The sequence below is a fragment of the Agelaius phoeniceus genome, chromosome 1, assembly GCF_051311805.1.
Source record: "Agelaius phoeniceus isolate bAgePho1 chromosome 1, bAgePho1.hap1, whole genome shotgun sequence".
Taxonomy (NCBI): domain Eukaryota; kingdom Metazoa; phylum Chordata; class Aves; order Passeriformes; family Icteridae; genus Agelaius; species Agelaius phoeniceus.
In genome coordinates, this window is record NC_135265.1 from 25,333,507 (window position 1) to 25,357,214 (window position 23,708).

The 23,708-nt window shown below is 38.9% G+C and overlaps 1 protein-coding gene and 1 non-coding gene across 2 annotated transcripts in view; one reads left to right on the forward strand and one right to left on the reverse strand.

Moving 5' to 3' along the window:
• COL1A2 (collagen type I alpha 2 chain) overlaps positions 1-14,090 on the forward strand; it is a 37,713-nt gene extending 23,623 nt beyond the window's left edge. The window contains exons 31-52 of the mRNA XM_054638279.2: positions 536-634; positions 1,279-1,386; positions 1,838-1,891; positions 2,461-2,514; positions 3,072-3,125; positions 3,234-3,287; positions 3,389-3,496; positions 4,466-4,519; positions 4,613-4,666; positions 5,575-5,736; positions 6,433-6,540; positions 6,977-7,084; positions 8,024-8,077; positions 8,183-8,290; positions 8,484-8,537; positions 8,874-8,981; positions 9,645-9,698; positions 9,830-9,937; positions 10,334-10,580; positions 10,996-11,189; positions 12,846-13,088; positions 13,675-14,090. Of these exons, the coding sequence (XP_054494254.2) occupies positions 536-634; positions 1,279-1,386; positions 1,838-1,891; positions 2,461-2,514; positions 3,072-3,125; positions 3,234-3,287; positions 3,389-3,496; positions 4,466-4,519; positions 4,613-4,666; positions 5,575-5,736; positions 6,433-6,540; positions 6,977-7,084; positions 8,024-8,077; positions 8,183-8,290; positions 8,484-8,537; positions 8,874-8,981; positions 9,645-9,698; positions 9,830-9,937; positions 10,334-10,580; positions 10,996-11,189; positions 12,846-13,088; positions 13,675-13,821 (2,334 nt within the window). The 3' untranslated portion in view covers positions 13,822-14,090. The remainder of the gene's footprint in view (positions 1-535; positions 635-1,278; positions 1,387-1,837; positions 1,892-2,460; positions 2,515-3,071; positions 3,126-3,233; positions 3,288-3,388; positions 3,497-4,465; positions 4,520-4,612; positions 4,667-5,574; positions 5,737-6,432; positions 6,541-6,976; positions 7,085-8,023; positions 8,078-8,182; positions 8,291-8,483; positions 8,538-8,873; positions 8,982-9,644; positions 9,699-9,829; positions 9,938-10,333; positions 10,581-10,995; positions 11,190-12,845; positions 13,089-13,674) is intronic.
• Positions 14,091-21,991: 7,901 nt separating this feature from the next.
• TRNAN-GUU (transfer RNA asparagine (anticodon GUU)) lies at positions 21,992-22,065 on the reverse strand. The gene has a single exon. It is a non-coding gene; the product is annotated as a tRNA-Asn (tRNA).
• Positions 22,066-23,708: the final 1,643 nt, after the last annotated feature.

A 23,708-nucleotide genomic window follows, 5' to 3' on the forward strand; every position in this document is an offset into this window, starting at 1 on the left:
ATCTGTGATAGATCTATTGTGCATTTAAATTGAGTTTCTGGCTACTTCTGTGTCTCCAGATCTATGATTTAGAATTTATCCTTATACCTGTTATAATGTACAGGTCACATTAGTAGGCTTTAGGTGTTACCTTTATTATTCTCCTGTCACCAGGCACTTGCCACTGTAAAAATAATTGTTTGCCAATTACTATTCCTTTAATTTCACTAGAATCCATTATTTCTCCTAAAACAGAATCTCCATTTGCTAGTAGGATGTCTGTTAACACAACAAGCACAGTAGCCAAAATCCATGTTCAAGAAATATTGATACTTTTGTTGTCAGCTGTTGTCATGATGCAAGAATTCAATGCTTCATTTTAATACTTTTGTGTCAAAAGCTAGAGCCAGTTCTTATGACCAATTTATTTAATAGCTGCACAATTCTAATTAAAGGTTTGTTCAGATAAAAATGTGCCACGCTGTCATTGCTCCCAGCCAGTGCTTTCAGCTAGAGAACAATTCAAGGAAGCCCTCAGATCAGACTGTCTCCTTAGGGTGAGCGTGGTCCTCCTGGCGAGAGCGGCGCTGTTGGTCCTGCTGGTCCCATTGGCAGCCGTGGTCCCTCTGGCCCACCAGGCCCTGATGGTAACAAGGTATGACTTTTCCAGCTGCCATTGCCTTACTGTTGAATTCCTGATGAATGCAGTCCAAAACCTCTCTCCAAGTGGTGAAGTTCCATCCCAGCTAGTCCACACTAATATTAAATGGGTTTATGTTTAGTAATATGGATGATGGAAGGGGAAGTCAGTTTGAATACAGGTTGTCAGCTGGGGATGCTATTATTATGTTATTCTGTTTGGAGATAGGATCTGAGATTCTGACCAAAATTCATGCTGACTTCTGTTTATACCCACACCTACTTGTACACAGGAAGCTCTTGTCTCTAGTTAAAAATATTGTCCCCCAAATATTAGGGCAATAATACGTGATCATCTAGAAAATGATGATGTTGGCTTGATGCTAAGTGAATCTGTGTCTTAGTTTTCCAGATTTCCATGGTTAGTCTTTCTACAGAAATTAAGTTTGGAAAATGGACCTAAAACCTCAGGAGTCCACAGAATCAGAAAGTGTTTACTGCTAGCATCTTCACTAGCTGGAAAAGTAAAACATGCACAATAGCTCAAGACAAAAATGTTACTACTCTACAACCAAGTAGAATGGTGGGCAGAATAGTAATGATGATTTTGTTCCACATTGTGACTTGACCCTCACTTACATGATATGCTGTTGCTGCTAGGGTGAGCCTGGCAATGTTGGTGCTGCTGGTGCTCCTGGTCCTGCTGGCCCTGGTGGAATCCCAGGAGAGAGAGGTGTTGCTGGTGTTCCAGGAGGCAAGGGTGAAAAGGTAAGATGGACAACTGGCTTGTTATTGCATGGTTTGAGATGCCTAAATTTCATTAACTTGGAAAAACCTGCAGGTTACCCCAATGTGACTTTTTATTTGCTCTGAAACTGTATTACTCAACAGTCAGCAAGTAGAGGTTTTGTTGGTCTAATAGACTGACTGTCTTTTCCAAGGTGCTATCCTAAAACTTTTTAAAAAACACTATGTATTGACATGCAGATAATTGAAGAACACTAGCCTGTATTAAGAAAAAAAAGAGAGAGAACAGACTGCTGATCTGGTTTCAGCAATAAGGACAAAATAATCATTGCTCATTTCTCCAGAAAACCTAGCATGAGGTTTTTGTATGATGTGTAAGTAATGCACAGATACTCAGCAAACAGCTCAAGACTTCTTTCATACAAACTGTTGTGTTCACTACCAATACAATTTTTGCCACTGTGTGTTCCAGGGTGCCCCAGGTCTGAGAGGTGATACGGGTGCAACAGGAAGAGATGGCGCTCGTGTAAGTGTCTTCTAGTTCTACTTGACTTTACCTTGCTACACCTCAGAAATTAAATAACAGAAGAATGCTCAGAATTTGCATTTCCCACTGTATTGCATTACTGCTTCTATCTGCTCATTTTTGATACAAACAAATATAATTTTGTTGCCTCTTGTCCAAGTGTGATTGAATTTAGGAGCAGAGAGAGAGAAAAGTGATCACTTCTCATGCATACAAGCAGAGAAATTACATGAGCAGAGTATTTCACAGACATTGCACAGCTGTTCAAAGTAACAGTGATCTTTAATTTTGTGGGCTCAGCCCAGGCAGCTAATTTTAAAGGCAGCCTGCAAAGTTACACAAAACGATCCTTAATCTGAGATTTCAGGTGTCTTTCTGAGGATTCATACTTTGGGAAGGAAAATAACAGAACAGGTTTTGTTTTATAAAATCATGTATCCTTTATATTGAGAACATCTGAAAGAAAGTTAGTTACACACCTTTCTCCAGGGGGAAGGAGAAAGCCTATTTAAAGTAGTTGGTCCTACTTACATTTTGCTTGAATCAATATCCTGTCTCTTGGCTTTTAGGGTCTGCCTGGTGCTATTGGTGCTCCTGGCCCTGCTGGTGGTGCTGGTGATCGGGTAAGTCTACTCTTTGAATGAAAAAATGCCTTGTTGCTACAGTTTACTCACACATTAATATTAAAGATGAGTTCCACAAAAACCAATTCCATCTTTCTAGTTTGCACCAGTTTAAGTTTTTCAGATTCAGGAAGCAAGGGCTTTTGGGACTATTCAATGAAGCTTGCAATAGGACCCCAAACATTTTTCTAAAAGGGCAGGGAAGGGGATGCACATCTACATAGCAGTGAGTTATATCTGGAGAGGATTCTGATTCAGCCTTGGGCTGAATTTTTCCCAGCTGACATTAAACTCCACAATCCTACTCACACTGTGAGAGGAGATTTTGATACAATGATAAATAACCACACATTAGCTCAGAATGGTACTTCATGCTGTCTGAGAATCATTAGATATTAATAATATAGGGTGGATCAAAACCAGAAGCATTTTCAGTAACATCCTCTGTACTGGAGATCCAAGGAAACTCACTATATGTATCCATACCACAGGAGTATTCCTGTTCTGGCTGCAGTTAGGCCATTTCCCAGTGTCAAAGTGTTTTGTCTATCTTTTAGGGAGAAGGAGGTCCTGCTGGTCCTGCTGGCCCTGCTGGTGCCCGTGGTATCCCTGTAAGTTGTAATTTCTATAATTATTCCTGTGTCAAAGACATGATGTTCAGAAAACTGCTCTTTTAAAGATCATTCTAACCAGTCGTCTCTTCTTTGTCCTCTCCCTAGGGTGAACGTGGTGAGCCTGGTCCTGTAGGTCCCAGTGGATTTGCTGGACCCCCTGTAAGTTTTGGTTGCACTTTCCTCATATTGATACCATAACCTTCCTCTATTTCCTCTGCAAGGTTTTCAGTTCCTCATTTTGTCTGTTTTTCTGCCCACAGGGTGCAGCTGGTCAGCCTGGTGCTAAAGGCGAGCGTGGGCCCAAAGGACCTAAGGGTGAAACTGGACCAACTGGTGCCATTGGCCCAATCGGTGCTTCTGGACCACCAGTAAGTGAATTGTGTCTTTGTGAAATGCATCGTTCTCAACTGGGCCATGCAAGCAATACATTAGCCTGAAAGCCTTGAATTCTGAAAAGGTAATGAAAGAAAGAAACAAAAACTTCAAGCTAGGCTGTGAGAAAAGTTATCCTGCTGATTTTCACACGTTATGTAAATTTTATCAATCTATTTATGTGGGCTCAGATCGTGAGTCTGGAACTGAAATGAAGAGAAAGTAATAACTAATTTTCAACTTGCTCTGAAGATCAGCAAAATCACTCTATCTTGGACCATTCAGGGGGTGATTGTGGGTAAGTTCTGAGCTGAGGATGTTGACACTTTTCTCTCAAAGATGGGATGAGCTGTCACAGTCTGATTTTCAGACTCAGTCATCCAGAAGCATGTGTGCAAATTTGTCTGTGCACCCATTTGCACACAGGCTTTTTATGTGCTGGCACCTTTATAGCCCAAAGTTGTATACTGCCTCACATGCATTTTACTGGGGAGCTGGTTGAAATGATGCAGAAAGTCAGACCCACATACTTCAAATACCACAAAGTATTGCAGGATAGTGTGGCTTGGGTTACTTATTGTATGATTTTAGTACCAATACCAGGGTCTTGCACTAAGTGACTGTATCACTCACACAGTGCAAACAGAGGATTTTGATGGATTTGCCCTGCTGTCACATTTTGACTTCCAGATTTGTTTAGATGCATGTAACATTTGAAAGGAAATTAATCTAAATCATAAATGCCTTATACAACTTTTCTCGGGCCTTATGATACCAATTTAAAATGTGTGTGAGAATTTAATACCCTGTTGTCAGGATAGGCAGCATGGTTTTGGGCCCAGTCCTCCTGCTGGTGTAAAAATCACCTTTAGCTTTCACAATAGTGAGACTGAGCCCTTATTCTAAGCAGGGAGCATTAATTGTCTTTGCTTGATCCATCTCTCTTTTTAATCCTTCCTACTTAGGGTCCCGCTGGTGCTGCTGGTCCTGCCGGCCCTCGTGGTGATGCTGGTCCTCCTGTAAGTCTTCAGGCTTTTAGAACTGACATTGTTGCTTTTCATGAAGTTATTGTTTCCTTTAAACCAAATCTTCATTTTCAAATTTGTTTTTAGGGCATGACTGGTTTCCCTGGTGCTGCTGGAAGAGTTGGTCCTCCTGGCCCTGCTGTAAGTAACTAATGAAGAAATGTAAGGGGAGATAAGTCAGAAGCTGCTTTGCTTAGGGATAATCCTAGCTTTTGTTACATTGATGTGAATCATAATTGCACTGGAGTGACCTCAGATCCATATAGAACTGGATGAGAAAAAAATCTAATTGTTCAAACTCCCAGAGTACAATCTATGCATTTAATTTGTGAGTTTTTATAAGCCATGAAGCAACCCTATGCCTCTTGAAGTACCCAACCATTTCCAAAAATCAGTGTTTGTTTTCTTTTGTTCAAATCAATGGCTATGCACTTAGTCATGATGGAGTGGAATAAGAAGGTCATGTTCAATCTACAGAAGAATGTAAAGCTTATTGTATGTCTACATTTTCTAAAGTACCTGCAGTTGTAGTGTCATTCTTGAGCAGAGCAAACTTACTCTGTTTTGGAATGTGAATCTTTTTTATTTTTCAGCAAGAAATTCTCATTCCAGATTGAAATTTGTAGTCTTTTCTTTTCAAAGGTGTTTCCAACCTTTACCAAAAGGCACTTCTTTTCTTAGATACTCTAGATTTAAATAAATTTTAAATCCCGTTATCCAAAGCAAATCATCCTCTTGAATTGGGAGATACTGTTTTGGTTTTTTTTCTCATTGTAATTAATGTAAAAAGAGACAGATCTATGTTTTCCCACCAAATTTTTGCCACTTTCACCTGCCCAGAGTTTAAAAAAAAAAAAAAAAAAACCAAAAAAAGTCAAATAATTCTACTGCTTCCAGCTCTCCACTGTTAACCAAGCAATGGAAGTTTCTGCTTTGGAGCAGCTGATGACCTGTTTATTGCAAGAGACTATTTTTTTCACCTGGGCTTAAAATGAAATTTTATCCCCAGGTCTATATTGTAATGGTATCATATTCATACTCAATCCTAGGGCATCACTGGTCCCCCTGGTCCTCCTGGCCCAGCTGGCAAAGATGGTCCTCGAGGTCTGCGTGGTGATGTTGGACCAGTTGGCCGCACTGGTGAGCAAGGTATTGCTGGCCCACCCGGTTTTGCTGGTGAGAAAGGTCCATCTGGAGAGGCTGGTGCTGCTGTAAGTTACTGAGTATCACATCTCATTAAAAATGTTTCTCTTCATGTGAATGTTATGGCTTCTGAGATACTTTTGGTGCTTGTGAAGGGCTTTTCTACTTTCTCCACAAATTTAGCAAAGCCTTTAAGTAGAAGTTCCATTGAGACACAAGAAATTGTTCATAGGCACGCTTGACAAATATGCCATAAAAAGTGAGCCTGATCCCTGGGTCAGTGTTTTCTTTCTCTTTTTCTCTTGTGATGAGTTGTATCTTTCTCTAACTACAGAAGAAATAGATATTTAGTCTGAGAAAAGGAAGTACATCTTCTGCTCTGAAATTGATCCTCATGGATAGAAAAAAAGAACCTATGAACATCCATTTATAATAATCTCAATTCATAGCTGCACCATAAACTCTGATTTGTGAGGATCAAAGGTTAAAGTTGCCTGCCCATGCAAATAAATAAATTACTTTTGAGTATCTTTAAGATTTCACATCCAGAATTACTGTCTTTTTTTAAAAGTCATACATTTCTGTCTTATTGAATTAATCACTCATGTGAAATACCACAATTTACTCCACAAAACATTATAGAAATTTCTTCTGTGATCTGCAAAAATTATAACCAAGAATGCAATTTTCAGTATAATTTTCTGATCTGTATGTTACATTTATTTTTGTCTATTAATATAAATATTATTCTCTTCATGTCATAGGGTCCTCCTGGTACCCCAGGTCCTCAGGGTATTCTTGGTGCTCCTGGTATCCTTGGTCTGCCTGGCTCTCGGGGAGAACGTGGTCTTCCAGGCATCTCTGGAGCAACAGTGAGTATATGATTAGTTAACTGCTTTAAACAGATAACATGTAAAAAAAATAAAAAATCCACACACACTTGAGGTCCTGTCTTATGGAAAGTCAGGGAAATGCAGATTATGCTGTTTCCTTTGCTGTTGGAAACAGAGGATATGGACCTACCAGACCTAGCTCAGTGGAAGAAATTATGGCTTGTTGCAGACAAAACAGAATTATCTGCAATGGCAAATTTCTCAATGTTAGAAATGTTAAGAGGTTTCTAGTAATAACATTTAGAATGAAGATAACATTTTATATAGATAGGTATGTTTCTTGTGTCCTGATTCTTTTTTCCTTCCCAAACTCATTGCAGAAAAATGTTGCTCTTAGACAAAGTCTAAAAGTTCTGTAAGACTGGTTTGTGTTGTATTATAATGTCACATTTTGTTACAACTGTTCCTGTATTAGGGTGAACCTGGTCCCCTGGGTGTTTCTGGTCCTCCTGGTGCCCGTGGTCCCTCTGGTCCTGTGGGTTCTCCTGGTCCAAATGGTGCTCCTGGTGAAGCTGGACGTGATGTAAGCTGTCTTTTATCCTCTTCAGGTTTATTTTTCTTTATTCTGTTCCAAATACAAATACTCAGAAAAAGTGGGTGGAACTGGAGGCTGTTCTGCTAGCAAACTTGTACAATGTCTTTAGAGAAAATTATATCAGGATCTTTATAGACATGGGTTCCTATGCCCAACTAGGTGACAGAATTTTTAAAGCAAAAGTTGTGTCTGAAGTACGTCCTGAAGTCACTCTCAGAATATTTTCAGTTTTTACTTCAATACCAAGAAAGAGGGAATGGGGAACATACATATCTTTCATGAAAGTATAAAAACTGCAGCCTTATCGGGGAAGCTTATTTGATAACCTGAAACATAGTTAGTACATTATAAATAAAAATCTTGCAGAGACTTTGCAGAATTTCAAGGAGAACAGAGAATAGCAATTTAAAAATCCCAAACTTTGTTTTGTTAGAATTTTCTGAATGAAAATGGGTTTTTTTGGACACAGCCTAAGTGCTGAAGTGAAATTAATATTCACAAAGGAAACCATTTAACCTTGTGAAGTACCACAGCACACAGTACCACAGTGATTTAGTTGTGGCTATTGTTTAGGTCCTTTTCCCTCCACTGGCATTTTTCATCTAAAAAGAAAGTCTCAGTTTTAAAAGAATGCAAGCTAGTGAAGACCACTATTGTCTTAGCCTTTTCATTTAGAGAAATGTTGCAAAGCCCAGGAATTTTTTCCTTTACTGAACCTAAAATATTTGAAGATAATTTTAGTTTTCTGAGAACATTTAAGGCATTTGAGAATGACATGTATAAGGAAGAGGTTTTTTCTCTTTAAGGTTTATACTATCCTATCTCAGTATCTTCTTAGTCTCACTGTAAGCAATTAGACTGAGACAGAGCTCTGTGTGAGATGAAAGGTGATGGAATTTAGTAATTTTTTTCATGGTATTTTAATAGGGTAATCCTGGTAATGATGGTCCTCCAGGCCGTGATGGTGCTCCTGGCTTCAAGGTAACTTGTTTCTTCTTCTTTTATTTCATTGTCATGGAAGAAATATTCCAATATATGTATGTCAGTAATAACAGTGTGTGTCCTGTTGCATTCCTTTGTTCCCAGGGTGAGCGTGGTGCTCCTGGTAATCCTGGTCCCAGTGGTGCTCTGGGTGCCCCTGGTCCTCATGGCCAAGTTGGTCCTTCTGGAAAGCCTGGAAACCGTGGTGAACCTGTAAGTCAATGAGATTATGCTATACTTTAACCTTCTATATAAAGGTCTAAGACTTGTCTATCATATATACAAAGTACAACACACCTCTACTATGCATAGATAATTACTTCACTTTCTCCAGAGATGTGTTGACCATGGAATCTTCATTAGAACAATATACAGCAGTGACATTTATTCTCTATTCTTGTTTCAGGGTCCTGCTGGTGCTGTCGGTCCTGCTGGTGCTTTTGGTCCAAGAGGTCTTGCTGTAAGTCTGATTTTTAAATACATTACTACAATGATGCAAGAAGAGAAACATGCTTTATCAATAAGGATTCATAATTTTGATCAAGGGCCCCAAACAATAATGCTTAAGGACCTGAAAATATTTAGGAACTTAAAATCTCAGTTAGCATTCTCTTTTGTGGGATCAATCCTGAAGCTTTTAGGATTTGCACTCTTCCTGGGTGTGTTAAGGGGATGTCCATTATATACCCTAGGATATGACTTAATGTAAAATATTTACACTTAATTCTGGCTTTGACAGGAGGATGTTGTTTGAAGCCTTCTAATTTTTTCCTTTGACACTTATATCCCTTCCTAGGGCCCACAAGGTCCACGTGGTGAGAAAGGTCTACCTGGTGATAAGGGGCCTAGAGGTCTGCCTGGCTTGAAGGGACACAATGGATTGCAGGGTCTTCCTGGTCTTGCTGTAAGTAAATGATTTTCAGGGTTTTGAATATAGTGAACAAAAAAATCCAAAAAAAGGTCACACTAGCAAGGAATTACATATGCACAATACAGTATGTTAATACCACTTACTCTACTCTGCAGCAACTTTCAAATGAAGAGTCATAAATAGTCTCTTTAACATTCAATGGTTTTTGTACAAAATTGAAGATTCTGGTATTGGCATAAGACTGTGACTACCATTAGTTCCTTTGAAGCTCAATTGCATTTGGCTAACAAAGAATTAAAAAATCTTCTGCCTTCGTTTTAGTATTATTTCTTATTTTGGCCAGAAATTGTAAAACTTTTCTCTCAGAAAAGCCGAGGTAATTTGTGGATTTTCTTCCCTCTAAATTTGGCTATCAACTTTAGGAATTCTGACTTTTCTTTTAAAACCCTCTCTGAATATCAGAAGAAACAATATAAAGAATTTTGTAGGTTATCCTCTTAAATATATCTTGACTGCCTCTCTCCTCTCTTCCCAAAACAAGCATTTTATACCCTAACTCCACTAATAAATGTCATAAGCCCTAGATTCCCATTCTCTGAGCCCAAATACACATTGCATACATTTCTCTCTTGAATCAAGCAAACACAAACATGTTCCACTGCTCATTTTTTAATGACTCTCTATCTTTCCCAATAGGGCCAACATGGTGATCAAGGTCCTCCTGGTAACATTGGCCCTGCTGGCCCAAGGGTAAGTGAATTACAGAATATATTCAAATAATTTTCATTGTCTTTGTGCAATATATATCTATGCTTCCATCCATATGAATCCCTATTTGTAGCATTTTTACTGTCATTTAAACTGTTCAAATTTCCTTTTAGGGTCCACCTGGTCCTTCTGGTCCTCCTGGTAAAGATGGTCGCAATGGTCTCCCTGGACCTATTGGCCCTGCTGGTGTGCGTGGCTCTCATGGTAGCCAAGGTCCTGCTGTGAGTATAAACTTTTTGTTGTTGTTGGTTGAAGACATTTATGTTACACTATAAGCCTAGTAATTACATCACTTCAGAAGCCTAGCAGTTTAATAATGCACATGGTTTTATTTCTTAAAAAAGATATTTAAAATTAGGAAAATGTTTAATAGACCTGAACTAAAAGGTTTTCTTTGCTCCTTATGGCCAGAGTGCAAATGCACAAAGGAGATGTGGTAGTCCTGCACTGTGCATCTTCCATTGCTTCAACCCATAGCAACCACCATGTGTGCTGCCTCCAATTAGAGCTGAGAGTGCCAGGAGTTAACTAGGAGAATGCATGTGTGGAAGCATTTCATTAAAAGCACCATATCTCTAACAGAATGCTTTCTGTCTTCTGCTTTTGAAAAACTTCAGGGCCCTCCTGGCCCTCCTGGTCCCCCTGGCCCCCCTGGTCCCAATGGTGGTGGATATGAAGTTGGCTTTGATGCAGAATACTACCGGGCTGATCAGCCTTCTCTCAGACCCAAGGATTATGAAGTTGATGCCACTCTGAAAACACTGAACAACCAAATTGAGACCCTGCTGACCCCAGAAGGCTCCAAGAAGAACCCAGCTCGCACCTGCCGTGACCTCAGACTTAGCCACCCAGAATGGAGCAGCGGTATGTTAGTGCCAGATGTTTGCCCTTTCTGGCTCAGGGAGCACTTCCAGGGCATTAGCCTTCTTCAGTGAAAGGTATCCTTGGCCACATGGCAAAAATACTAAATGATCAGTGAAGAAGTTCTTTCTGCCTCCACTGAAAATAGATACAGTTACATCCTGAAAAGCTCTTTGTAGATATTGTTGCACATTATTGCAATAATTTTCCAAAATAACACAAAAATATTTAACTCTTGCTTTTAAATAGTTTCTTATACATTAACAATCCAAAATACCTGTATCCCACTTATCACCTTAATATTTCCCCTAGCTGTGATATTTATGGCCTGAATTCCTATATCAGACAAATGAGTATGAACTGCATGTAGAGTTTATGCTGAGTGAACCATGATTTACATTTCTTCCCTCAACGGCAGGCTTCTACTGGATTGACCCCAACCAAGGCTGCACCGCAGATGCCATTAGAGCATACTGTGATTTTTCCACTGGTGAGACTTGCATCTATGCCAATCCCGACAATATTCCTGCTAAGAACTGGTATATCAACAAGAATCCCAAGGACAAGAAGCAGCACATATGGTTTGGTGAAACTATCAATGGTGGCAGCCAGGTAAGTGATGTATGGCAGGGTGATTGTTTCCTAGAGCACTATCTGAAGAGTTCTCAATTCACTGACTCTCAGAAGCAAGCAGATAAATTAAGTTCTTAGGGGAGAAATATGAAAAAGCCAGCTACCTTTTATCTGAAGGGCATAGAGCTCTGATTCTGATTTAGATCAGTTTTTTAAAAGTACTTCTCAGTATTGTTCTAACTTTTCTTGATGTCTGCAAATGATCAATTCACCTTGACTAATGGTTATTGTTAAGGGAAGCCTGAACTGTAATATAGTACATATAAAGACAGTCCAGAAAATGTCTGAACAATTAAGAAAAACATCAATCTTTTTAATCTATATTTTTTGTACAACACTATTCCTGGAAAGATATCTATATTACACATCACAGATTCAGAGTGCATGCCATCATAACATTCAGAATTTTTGGTGTAAGTGAAAACAAGAGCTACTACTTGCATGTTAGACACTTTCCCAGCAAATTGCAAATACATCACTTTTGTACAGCTAAGGAGATTTAATTACCTAATTCTTAAATGAAATGGAGTTATATTGTGGTGAAGTGTCTAAGATGAGATTTAATCACATTGGATGAGAACAGTCTAGGGTCCTGTTTCTTAGAGTGGCTAAAAGTAGATGCTGTAGAAAGAATAGAAGAGTGAAAAAAACATTGGTACTATCCACAGACACTAGTGTATTAAAAAAAGTTTCAAAACTCTATCAAAAAGGTTTCACGGTTTTATTGAGACAGACATTGTTTGTGGGTAGCTGTGGGAACAGTAGATTGTCTTCCTTGAACTTACCTGATCTTGTCTCTGAATCCATATAAACTGTTAACACCATACCTTGGAACAGAACTCTACAGTTCAACTACATCCACTCGTGTCTGGTTGTCAGTCTAGCTCCTACTACTTTTATTTTGTGCTCTTTAGCTCTGGAGTAGCAACAGAAAAGTGATTGCAGACTTGTGATTAGTTTGTTTTTTTTTTAAAGCTCCTAGCTGTCATGTTTTAAGCTCAGATAGAAATTAGGTACCATTGCCACTTGCTCAACTCCCTCTCTCTTCCCCCCAATACACCCTAGTAGAAGGGGGAGGAGAATCAAAGTAAAACTGGCATCTTTAGATAAAAACAGTTTAATATTTGGAAATAAAATATAGTAACAATGGTAAATAATAATGATAATAAAAAGGAAAACAATAGGTGATGCAAAATGTCATTGCTAAACACCTGCTGACTGGTGCCAGACTGCCCTGCTTCCTGAACCCAGACTGGCTGCCTTTTTGGGTTACTTCATCCCAGTTTATATACTGAGCATTATTTTTTATGGTGTTGAATATCCCTTTGGTCAGCCCAGGTCACCTGTCCCAGCTATGCTCCCTGTGAGTTTCTTTTGCACACTTCCTTGCTGGCAGAGCATGAGACACAAAAAAAAAGATAAGTATCCTTGACTTAGCAAAAATCTGAAACATCAGTGAGTTTTCAATACCATTCTCATTCCAAATCCAGAACACAGCACTGTATCAGCAACTGAGAAGAAATTAACTCTACCCTAGCTAAAATCAGGACACTAGAGCAGCTATCACACATTTTCATTACGAGCATCCTCCTTTCCCCCACAATACAACTGACTGGGTTCCTCTCTGTTTTTCAGTTTGAATACAATAGTGAAGGAGTGACCTCCAAGGATATGGCCACCCAACTCGCCTTCATGCGCCTGCTGGCCAACCATGCCTCCCAGAACATCACCTACCACTGCAAGAACAGCATTGCCTACATGGATGCAGAAACTGGCAACCTTAAGAAGGCTGTTGTGCTGCAGGGATCCAACGACGTTGAGCTACGAGCTGAAGGCAACAGCAGATTCACTTTCAGTGTTCTTGAGGATGGCTGCTCTGTAAGTAACACAGAAACCATGGGCATGGTGACTGCCCAGGCCTAAGCATGTGATTAGGGATAGTTGTGCTTTAATTCAGAATTAGATTATTGGTCAAACCAGCAAAATTTTGCCTGGTGAAGATACATAGTCTACAAACCCAACCATGGCAGATCCTTAACAAGTGGGAAGGAAGAGGTAGCAAAAAAAATCCTACCTTGTACTGTACATGTGGTCAAAAAAAGAGTTTCCAGAGGGACCAGATCCAAATTCTGTGTAAACAGAAGATTGATAAGAAAACAATGTGCATGCTATAGAAGGGGGAGGATCTTTAAGTCCTGAAACAATCAGGCAGAGTTCTCTTAGGATCTAACACCATTTTGAATAATATGTTAGCTTGCATACAGCATCACATCGGACTACAGAAGATTCAAGTAAATATTTTCTCTGTATTGGAAATCTAAAAATAGCTGGCTGTGGGTATCTAATTTGCATACAATACAAGCAGAATTAATATTAAATTACTTCGGGAATTATCCATTCAGGTGAAACAATTCTTAATACTGTGAACAATGCAATAACAACTGCAATGAATCTTCTCTTACAGAGAAAGAACAACGAATGGGGCAAAACAATCATTGAATACAGAACAAATAAGCCATCCCGCTTGCCCATCCTTGACATTGCACCTTTGGATATTGGCGGCGCTGACCAAGAATTCGGTTTGGACATTGGCCCAGTCTGTTTTAAATGAATGAACTAAAATTAACTTAAAGCCTCTCCCAAATTATTCTCTTGTCATTTCTTTTATAATGAAAGCTGACTCCTTCCATTTCTTCTGTTCATCTACTTGCTTAAACTCTGGGCGAAAGAGAAGGAGAAGAATTGATTGGAGCATTGTGCAATGAAATTTAATACAGCCCCAAATGGACTTGGAAGTCTTTCAAGATTTAACACCTTGTTTTGGGAAATGTCAACCTTTGTAAAGAAAAAAAAAACAAAATAAAAAGTCATGAAAGTTTGCACCATTTGTGGCCTTTCAATATCTTCCACAGAGGAAGTTTAAATCCATGACTTCCAAAGGTTTAAACTACCTCATACACTAAATCGTGATCCACATCTTTTGTAGGAACTTCTCCATATGATCTGAGGTACTTTCAATTCCACTCAAAATACAGTGGTGCTAATTGCATAATTACAGAGTATCTTTCCAATACTTGAACTTTGATGGTGCTAGTAGCATTTAAAGTATTGCTTCTCTGTTTCTTTGAAGTCTGTCTTAAAACTTAGAAGGTCCTGTCTCACCCACAGCTTAAGCATGTGGATAGTATTTCTTCCTCTTTGTCTTCTTCCTCCAAAATCAGGTGTCCCCGCTTTCAAATTTCATTTCAATCTTCTACTATGGGTAAAAAAAAAAAAAGTCATCATTTCTCAAAAAAAGAAAGAAAATGTATTTTGTATATGTGAGATGTTTAAATAAATTGTGAAAAAAATTAAATAAAGCATGTCCAGTGTTCCAAAAGAAACTATTTAATGAATTACTTGCTTAGATGCATTGGAGGTTCTCAGACCAAGATTTTAGCACATTGCTATAAAAGATTTTGTTAAATCCTCAAAAGGTTGCCTACAGCTCTCTTAAGGGTGTGATTTTCTACTTGACTCTTGATTTCAACACTAACTTTTGAGAAGTTCTCAAGAAACTCAGTAACTCTGTGCCTTATAGTATGAGAAGTTCAGGAGCAGAAATAATTCCATCCTTTTTTCCAACTACTAAGTAGGATTAATGGGTGCAGAAGGATCATCATCTCACTTAAAGGTGGAAGGAAAATGAAGCTTCTCTCTTTCACTTGAGGACAGAAAGCTCCTGGCTGTTGATAGAGCTGCGCTGGCTGATGCTGGGCTGTAACCAGCAGAACCGTGCCTGTGCACTTTAGAAAGGATGTGCAGACATCTTGCCAAGAATTTCAAATTGAGTTGTTTTGTCAGGAAGGTCAGTGTTAGGCCCTTACAGTTTGTTCAGTTGTGTATGAGACATAGAACCATATGCTTTTGCTAACCTTAATAATTTACTGTCACAAAAACCACCACGAGAAGCAAAGACTTCTTCTCTCAGACCATTTAGAAGACTGCTGAAATCCTTAAATGAACTGCAATTCCAACAGCCATGTTTTTGTATTTGGGAAGGTGCTTGAGAGAACCCACAGAGAACCATGAAGACAACAGCAAAAGCATGTAAGGCAAGAGGTGAGATGGCCAGACAGAACCCCCAAAGAGTGGCATGAAGAAAATATCCAGAATAAAGTCCCTGTAACCTGCAGAAAGCAACACTCCAAAGATTACCAGCTGAGACTCTGAAGGCAGCTCTAAATGGTGCAAGGGGGAATAAGCACTAAAACCTGTTTCTAAAGATTCTTTTTTTGTTCCTGCTTGCCATGAACTGATTAAGGAAAATAGGGCAAATAGCAAAACATGATCTTGGGTGCAGCTGCTATGTGCCTGCAGCTATGTGCTGAATTAGTAAAAATGGGAATTTCCATTATGAAATATAACCTATTTTTTCTTCACTGAGTAAAACATACTGTAGGTAAATACCTGCATTTACTCACTGGACCATGATGATTCTTAAAATATTATTATTATAAGCAATTTTTTTTACCATTTCAAAATAAGTTTGTTGTTGTAAAACCAGTAATTCAATATTTGAAAACAGTAAAGCCTTTCTTTCTTTGTATAGATTAACTACAAGACAGGAAGTTCCTACAAGGACTGAAAAGCTAAAATTTCATCCCTCAGGTTATGCAATTCACTAGAAGGTATGCAAAAGTTATTGCTAGGATAGGGAGACAGGCAACAAAGGATTCTCTCCTTTGTTGCCTGGAGAGAAAAATAACCGCAAAGCACAGCTAAAGAAACACTTGAGCTTAAAAGGAAACTACACCTAGCAAACACTGTCTCCTTTTGTTGTCTTCTGATTCCTCCTTTGCTCTCTGTGATCTATTCCACGGCATGTCCTTCTAGGCAGAGCACACCTCCTTTCTATCAGCTCACTGATAATATCCAAATTACTTGTTTTCAGATCTTTGCTCCCAAAACAGCCTCATTTGGAAATTAAACCTGAAAAAATACATAGTGTTTACCTTACAAATTCCAGCCTCATTAGCACTGGACAGATATTCAGTCTGCTTTGCAGGTTTTCAGCTTATCAGAACTTATTGCATGATCAACTATTTTGCTTATGCTACGTACAATATTAAAGAAACTATCTTTCAAAGATCATAGCTGTAAATAAGAGATAAAGGTCAGACAGGGCAGAGAGCCTTAATATTGTCTAGTTTTGGGAATATAAGATGTTGAATAAACTTCTGGTAAAGTGATCTTAATTATTTTTCTGAATGCTCTGTCTTCCTATAAGCATTATCTTTGGAGAATTTAATTATCAGCAGCAATACTTCTAGAGCATTAGCATAAATTAGCTGAAATAATAGATTAATGTTTACATTTGTAACAAGAAAGAATCTTGGAAGGAAAGGAAAACAGTTGGAGTAAGTAAGTGAAAGGCAAAGTTTGCAGCAAGCCCTGGCTGTACTGCGCCACAACAGAATTGCTGGGGAAGCTCTGTAGAGCGTGGTGGAGAAACAGCTGATCTGTGGTGCTCGGTTGTGACCCAACTGTGCAAACCAAAGTACTGCAGCATTCAGACCATTTTCCTCCCTGGAATCTACAGGACTGATGACCCTCACCTGTGTGATCAATAAATATGTTCTCTCTATCAGCTTCTCTTACACCATCCCCCCAGGAGATGGACAGAGATTAAAAGGCTCCTGTCAGTATGTGTTTCAAATTGTATCTAAACTGACTTCTGATGTCTCCAGTGCAAATATCCCTTTTTGTATCCATGCAGTTTCCTGTTACAGTAGGCTCAGCTGGAAGCACATTGGCCTATCTGTAGCGCGTCCTTTGCATTAATATGGCCTAGGTAAAAACTAGAGGAAAGGGGAACACCATCAAAGGGACCAACACTGAGCAAAAAGAAACTCAAAGCCTGTAGCATGGTTCTAGAAGGGGCGGTTGTAACAGCACAGCCCCGTAGGGAGAAAGACAAGCCACTGCGAATTATCTTCAGTATCTGAGTTTATGTGAGATGCTCTAAGCAACTGAGCTAATCTCAGGGCTGTTGCTGTCAAAATCTTCTGTGCCAAGACTATCCTACAGGCTATTTCTTCAAAACATCAGCATCAGAACTCACCCTAAATATGCACTAACATATGAGAAGAACACTCATCCAAACAGTCTAAAATATGAATACTGTGCTACAGACAAATATCCTTTAATACAGGTGAGTGACAAAACAACATTAACAGACAACTTATCTACACTTCCACCACTCAGGTTTAAGTTGAAGCTTTTGATGTGACTTTTGATTCATTTTCTTGTAGTGGTTTCAGAGAGGATCTCCTAGAATCTGCCTTCCTACCACCCTCTTGATGCAATGCTTTACAGTAATCATGTATCCAATTCCAATGAGATATTAGCAAGCTTAAATAAACCTCAGGTTATGCAATTCACTAGAAGGCATGCAAAGGTTATTGCATAAAAATAGCAAAGCAAGCTTAAATAAAGCTATTAGACATGTAAACAGAAGTAACCCCTAATTCATAGCTTTACTTGTGCCTCATTCTGAGCTTATTGAAAATCCACCATTTTACTATAGGGCTCCCCCATGAATCTCAGATGTGTAATGAATGCCATCTACAATGCATAAACAAAGAAATTGCTGCATGTCTCTATTCTAAGGCTGGAATACATTTGTCCTTTCCTGGAAAACGTGGTTGGATATTACATGAGCAAAATTTCCTACACATGAATCCTGCTTATGTATACACTCCAACTACTAAGGAAATGATGATTCTCATTAAGGCAAATATAACTATCAAAACAAACAGATCATTTGAATATTATTTTGAACACAAGCCTTTGAAATATGTAAAATAAATTCCAATAATTATTATCAATATCTTACTATGTTCAAGCTACAGAAATTGGACCTTCAGGTGAAATTAAACTTTTTGCAAATGCCAATTCTGAAGACACAGTCAAACAGCACAGCAGTTCTCCAGTATTTTCCCAGGCATTGTGCACCACCTACTGCCTCACATACTAAATACCAGCCCCTGAAGACTGTTTTTCTAGGGCTTTTATTCCCAAATTCACTGTCATTCACAGAATCACAAAATATTCTGAGTCAGAAGAGATCTACAAAGATCACCTAGTCCAACCTAACATAAATGGCCCATAGAAGTATCAAACCCACAACCATGGTGCTATTGGTGCCATGCTCTAAGCAACTGAGCTAATCTCAGGTTTGTTGCTGTCAAAATCTTCTGTGCCAAGACTATCCTACAGGCTATTTCTTCAAAACATCAGCATCAGAATTCACCCTAAATATGTACTAACATATGAGAAGAACATTCATCCAAACAGGAAAGCTCTTGGAGCAAACTGCAGGCTCACTCAGGGCACAAAAAAAGACAATAATTAAATTTACTCTTTAATTGTTAGGTTCTGTCAATCTGAAATTATCTTCTCTATATAGCAGTATGAAGGACAGGGTTTTTTCTTCATGAAATCTTTCCTCCGTAATGACTGTCAGTTTTTCTGTTTTTCAATTTTATCCAAAGGGATTTACCACTACTTTTTGGTTAAGGTATTTAACATCTCAAGGTGTAAGTCTCTGCTCCCAATATATCCCACTCTACAACAATGTGACAAGAGGAGTTACCCAAACACAGTCTGACTTAATTTGGAGAAAATGCTTTTCATTACTCTTTCTAGTTAATAATGAGCGACCATCTCATTTATTTTCATTTTCCAGCATTTAACAGGGAATAAGATTAATCCCTCAGTTTGACAGAACAATTATTTGTTTGCCAGATTCTGTAATGAGATCCAAAGGACCTCTGCTTATTCTTCTCAGGAACAGCAAAGAGCAAACCACACCCATGAAGAGCATCTGCCTCACACTAGACAAAAAGTAGAACTACAGTTTTACTTCATTTCTCTGATCTACTTTAATTCTCATATGGATACAAGAGATGCATTAGGTACAATAGATACAGACAGATACAAGAGGTCCTTTGGACTTTTTTCAGTTCCATATGTGATTCTGGAGTACAGTTTCAAATACTTTATTTCATATAGTTCCTGTAACTCCAAGACTTAGTAGTCTCCAATTTTCTGGAGAGATTAAGAGCTAAGGTTAAGAATTAACCCTGTGCAGGACAAGCTGGTGGTTTGTGCCTACAGATGACAGTGTCCTTGTCTGGGTCCAGGTGAGAGGAACAAGCATTTCATCCCCTCCTCCAGTGCTGGGATGCCCTCAGCTGCTTTGGAGGTATGAGCACTTTGATTCTCCTGGAGATTCAGGAACTACATTCCTACCCCCCACTCACCTCCCTCATACAAGTTAACTATTAATATATATTTTCACAAGCACATCCAAGAGTAAACAATACTGATTCTAACACCTTGCTCATGTTTAAGGCAGTGTTTCTCTGGCCCTATATACAATGATATTACCATCTGCAGAGCTTTTACTGTTGTCTGTACATCAGGATCTTATAGATCTCTTTGTTGTAATAAGACTTGGGTATCCATTCCAGGTGTGAAGGTGTGATACCCTGCTAATAAAATTACAGGCCAAGGACTGACCTGTGGATTAACTAGGTTTCTCTCACACCTTCTTTCTTGGTCCATAGCGATGTTCTTACATTCTATTTATTCTCTGCTGCAGAAGCTTAGTCTAAAAATCCATTCTCTATGTTAACTCTACATAAATACTGTCGAAATTTCATATGCAACAACTCAGTAGCTGTTTTCTGTGGGCTTTGTGTGAAAACTCCTTTACCTCTTTTTCTCTCACATGAAGATGCACTGCCCAGACACACTATGGAGACTACTTGAATTGATTTCTACTGACTCCTTCATCTTGTTTCTTAGCATGCTTACAAAGTTTAATACTTTTTTTTTTTTGTTAAACTCACAGCCTTTTACAACCTGAAACTCTGAAATATAGGACAGCATGGCTCCTAAAAAAATATAAATTTTAAATTCATTATTTGATATGATCTGGATCTAGTGTGTTAAAAACCAACTGGGATTTGTATTCCATTTCCAAATTGCTTTGCATGTACCAGGAAAACAGGTCTGTGGAAAGAGAGCTCTGTGAGAGAAGGGTAGGCTCATAAAATAGAATCATAGAATTTTAAAGGGTGGGAGTGGACCTGAAAGTTCCTCTAGTGTGGAGACCCAGGGCACCAGGAATATTTCTCTGTCTGCTCTGGGGTGCCCTGACCCCCAGGGGAGCACTGACTTTGACCCTCATTCATGGAGAAAGTTTCCTAAACTTCAAGATAGACTAGAATCCACTAAAGTGTGAAACAGATTATAGAGAGTAGTGTAGGTGTATCACTTAGGTGAGAAATTTAGGTTTTGGGATTTTTAGTATGTTGTGAATGGAAGAAAGATGGAGGGCACAGGGTGTCATCCTGGGTATCTTCTTCATTCTTCTTCTTCCTTCTTCATGGGTTTGGTGGCATTTTGTATTTGGGCATAAAAATCTGCATTGCGGGCTCTGTGGGATCAGTTATTGGGTTAAAAGGGAAATAGTCTAGGTGTCAGTTCTTAATTGGATACTTTAGCTTTAAAAGACCTTGTAACAAGAGATTGTTGGCCATTTTTGCAGTGCTTTTCCAGTGCACTAAGCCTTGTGTGGACAGCATGCAAAACTCTAGAGAAGATAATAATAAACAAGAACCTGAAGACCGAAAAAATCCAGAATGTCTCTCTTTCCTGACACAAGACTGCTCCAGGAGGGTCTCCCCTGACAGGGGAGCCCCCCAGGGAGGGCCCAGCCAGAGTCCCAGAAGTCAGGGAATCAGCAACAGGTACCCCGGCAATCTAGTCATGACCACACCTGGCAGGGACACCTCCCACTACACCAGATTGCTCAAGGCCTTATCCAACTTGGCTTTGAACATGGCCAGAGATGGGATACCCACAATCTTCCTAAGCAATGTGTTCCAGTGTCTAACTACACTCACAGTAGAAAATTTCTTCCTAATATCTAAACTAAATTCTCCCTCTTTCAATTTATACCCATTACTCCTTGTCCTATCACTACAGCTCCTGAAAAAGAGTCCACAAGAAAGCTGCTGAAGGAAAATGGGCTCCAGTGCAGTCACTGCATATGGATTTGTTCTGGTTTTGGGCTTTAGAGAAAACCATACACTGTTAGTTAAACCTTTCAGTTCAAATATTTTTAAAGCATAAGAAAAAACAACACAACAAAGAATTGGATCTACCAGTCATCTTGCCAGTCATCTAGCAATTATTAAAGCGTGCTATGCACAGGAGATTTAAAGCTAGGGGCAAAAAACAATAGCTCTCCTGTAGATTCCAACTCACCAGTTACACAAAATTGCTGGAAATAGCACAACTATTCAGTTACCTGTTAATTCCTAAATGACAAATCTTTGCTAAGCCTGAGGTGCACAGTAGCCCATGTTGATATTTTGTATATATGTGTTTCTATTTCAACATCATAAAATAACACAGATCCTTTACAGCTCACAGACGACACAAGAGAGCTCCATACAGACAAACAAATTTGACAGAATAGGGAACGTTGCAATGTTCAACTAAAATGAAACTATTTCTATACAATTTCATTTTTAAATAATGATGCATGGAAATATTTTAGTCTATTAATCCATTGCTTCATACTTCAACAAACAAGGGTTTCAGTGAACCTGAGGCTTAAGAGAGAATTCCAAATTTCCAGAGTTTCACTGAATGGCTAGGGGTGGAAGGGACCTTGAGGTCACCTGGTTCCAACCCCCTGGCATGGCAGAAGAAAAGCAGAAACACGTCCCTGGGTGGGCTCGAACCACCAGCCTTTCGGTTAACAGCCGAACGCGCTTACCGATTGCGCCACAGAGACTCCCTGGGTGCTTGAATCTTCATAAGAAAAAATAATTTTTCTACCCAAAATAAATTTATGTTCCTAAAAACATTAATTTCAAGTAGCGGGGATTTAGTGCAGAGATGCTAAAAGAGAACATGGTCATCACATGGCATCTGTATTGCTGGCAGCCTGAAGGAAAGGCTTATAATGCTGCACAAACACAGCAGAGCTTACACTGTGCCTGTGTAAGCTTCCAAAGGCTGCCCTATAAAGAATTCTGAATTTTAAGAAGGCACAACTGGGAGCACAAGGGAGAACCATGAAAAAGGAAACAATATGAAACAAAGCCTTCATGAAAAGAGAATAACACAATTTGAAAGCAACTAACAGTGACTGCCATTTTTCCTCAACCAGGAGTCAAGAAAAGAGAGGGGAGGAATAGAAAAAACTTACACCTGCATACCAAAAAACTCATCAAAACCAAACATTCTTAACACATTGCTTTGATGGATACAAAGCTTTAAAGATAAAAATGCAAGCAGCTGAAAGAAAAATAATTTGTATTAGTGAGCTGAGCTGGGTCCCAGCCCCTTTCTCAGGACTGTGTAGCTGCACAGCAATGACACACCCCATGAGGCAGAAAGGTGTGGCCCCCTGACTGTCCTTAATTAAAGGGGACAGATGACTAAAATATTTGCTTTCTGCTTATTTCCCTTCCCTGTCTTCATCTGATCCATCGTTGTTTCAGACCCACAGAAGCCTGAAAGGAAAACACTATTAAGCCTCATGTTATAGAACAGCAGATGCATTTATCACTTAGTGATAAAGCTAAATATGGCCTTTGTACATGTGATTTCATAATTACTTCACTTAATATCAGTCTGATTTTTGTACAGACTATTGAGAAACCATTTTTATAACTGTTACAAGATTAGAAATCTGTAAAAGCAGTAATTGCTGATAGAATTTCCAGGAACCACAGGTTTGAAGGCACACTTGTTTCAGTGTTTGGCTACAAATTCCGTACTCAGACTACACTTGTTGATTGAACAAGTTCACTGAGAAAAAGACTTCTTACACTTTGTACTCCCTCTTCATTCATGCAATCCAATATTTGCAATAGGTGGCTACCATGCATACACATGACACATGGAAACTTGATTCTTAGGGAAAAATTGATTATCATTATGAGGCTGAAAACCCAGAAATTAAAATCTGGCAGGTACCCAAAAGCTGTCCTAGCAAAAGCTGTATAACTGAAAATACTACACCGCCCAGGAATCCATTGGAAACACAGCTTTGTTTCTGGAATAACAATTTGACCAGATCAATCTGGCAATGCTGCACCATTTAAATTTAGAAGTAATATGGTTTTGGGTATGGCAGATCCTACTAATTAATTAGTCAATGCTTAACATGTAAGTTAATGTAGGGAATATTCTACTTATTAAATAACAAACAGAATGTTCCATATGAAGATGTGATCATTTCCCTTATGAAACTTGAAGATTAGAGGTAAGTGATAATTTTTTTTCTAGCTCTGGTGCTTATATTCCTTGCTACATAGACTTGTGAAAAAATTATTATGCTCCTATACACAAACTCAGAGGGAAAAATATCACATGAGAATGGCCTACTATTCCTCTGAGAATGCTTAAATGTCAGCTCTCTGTTACATC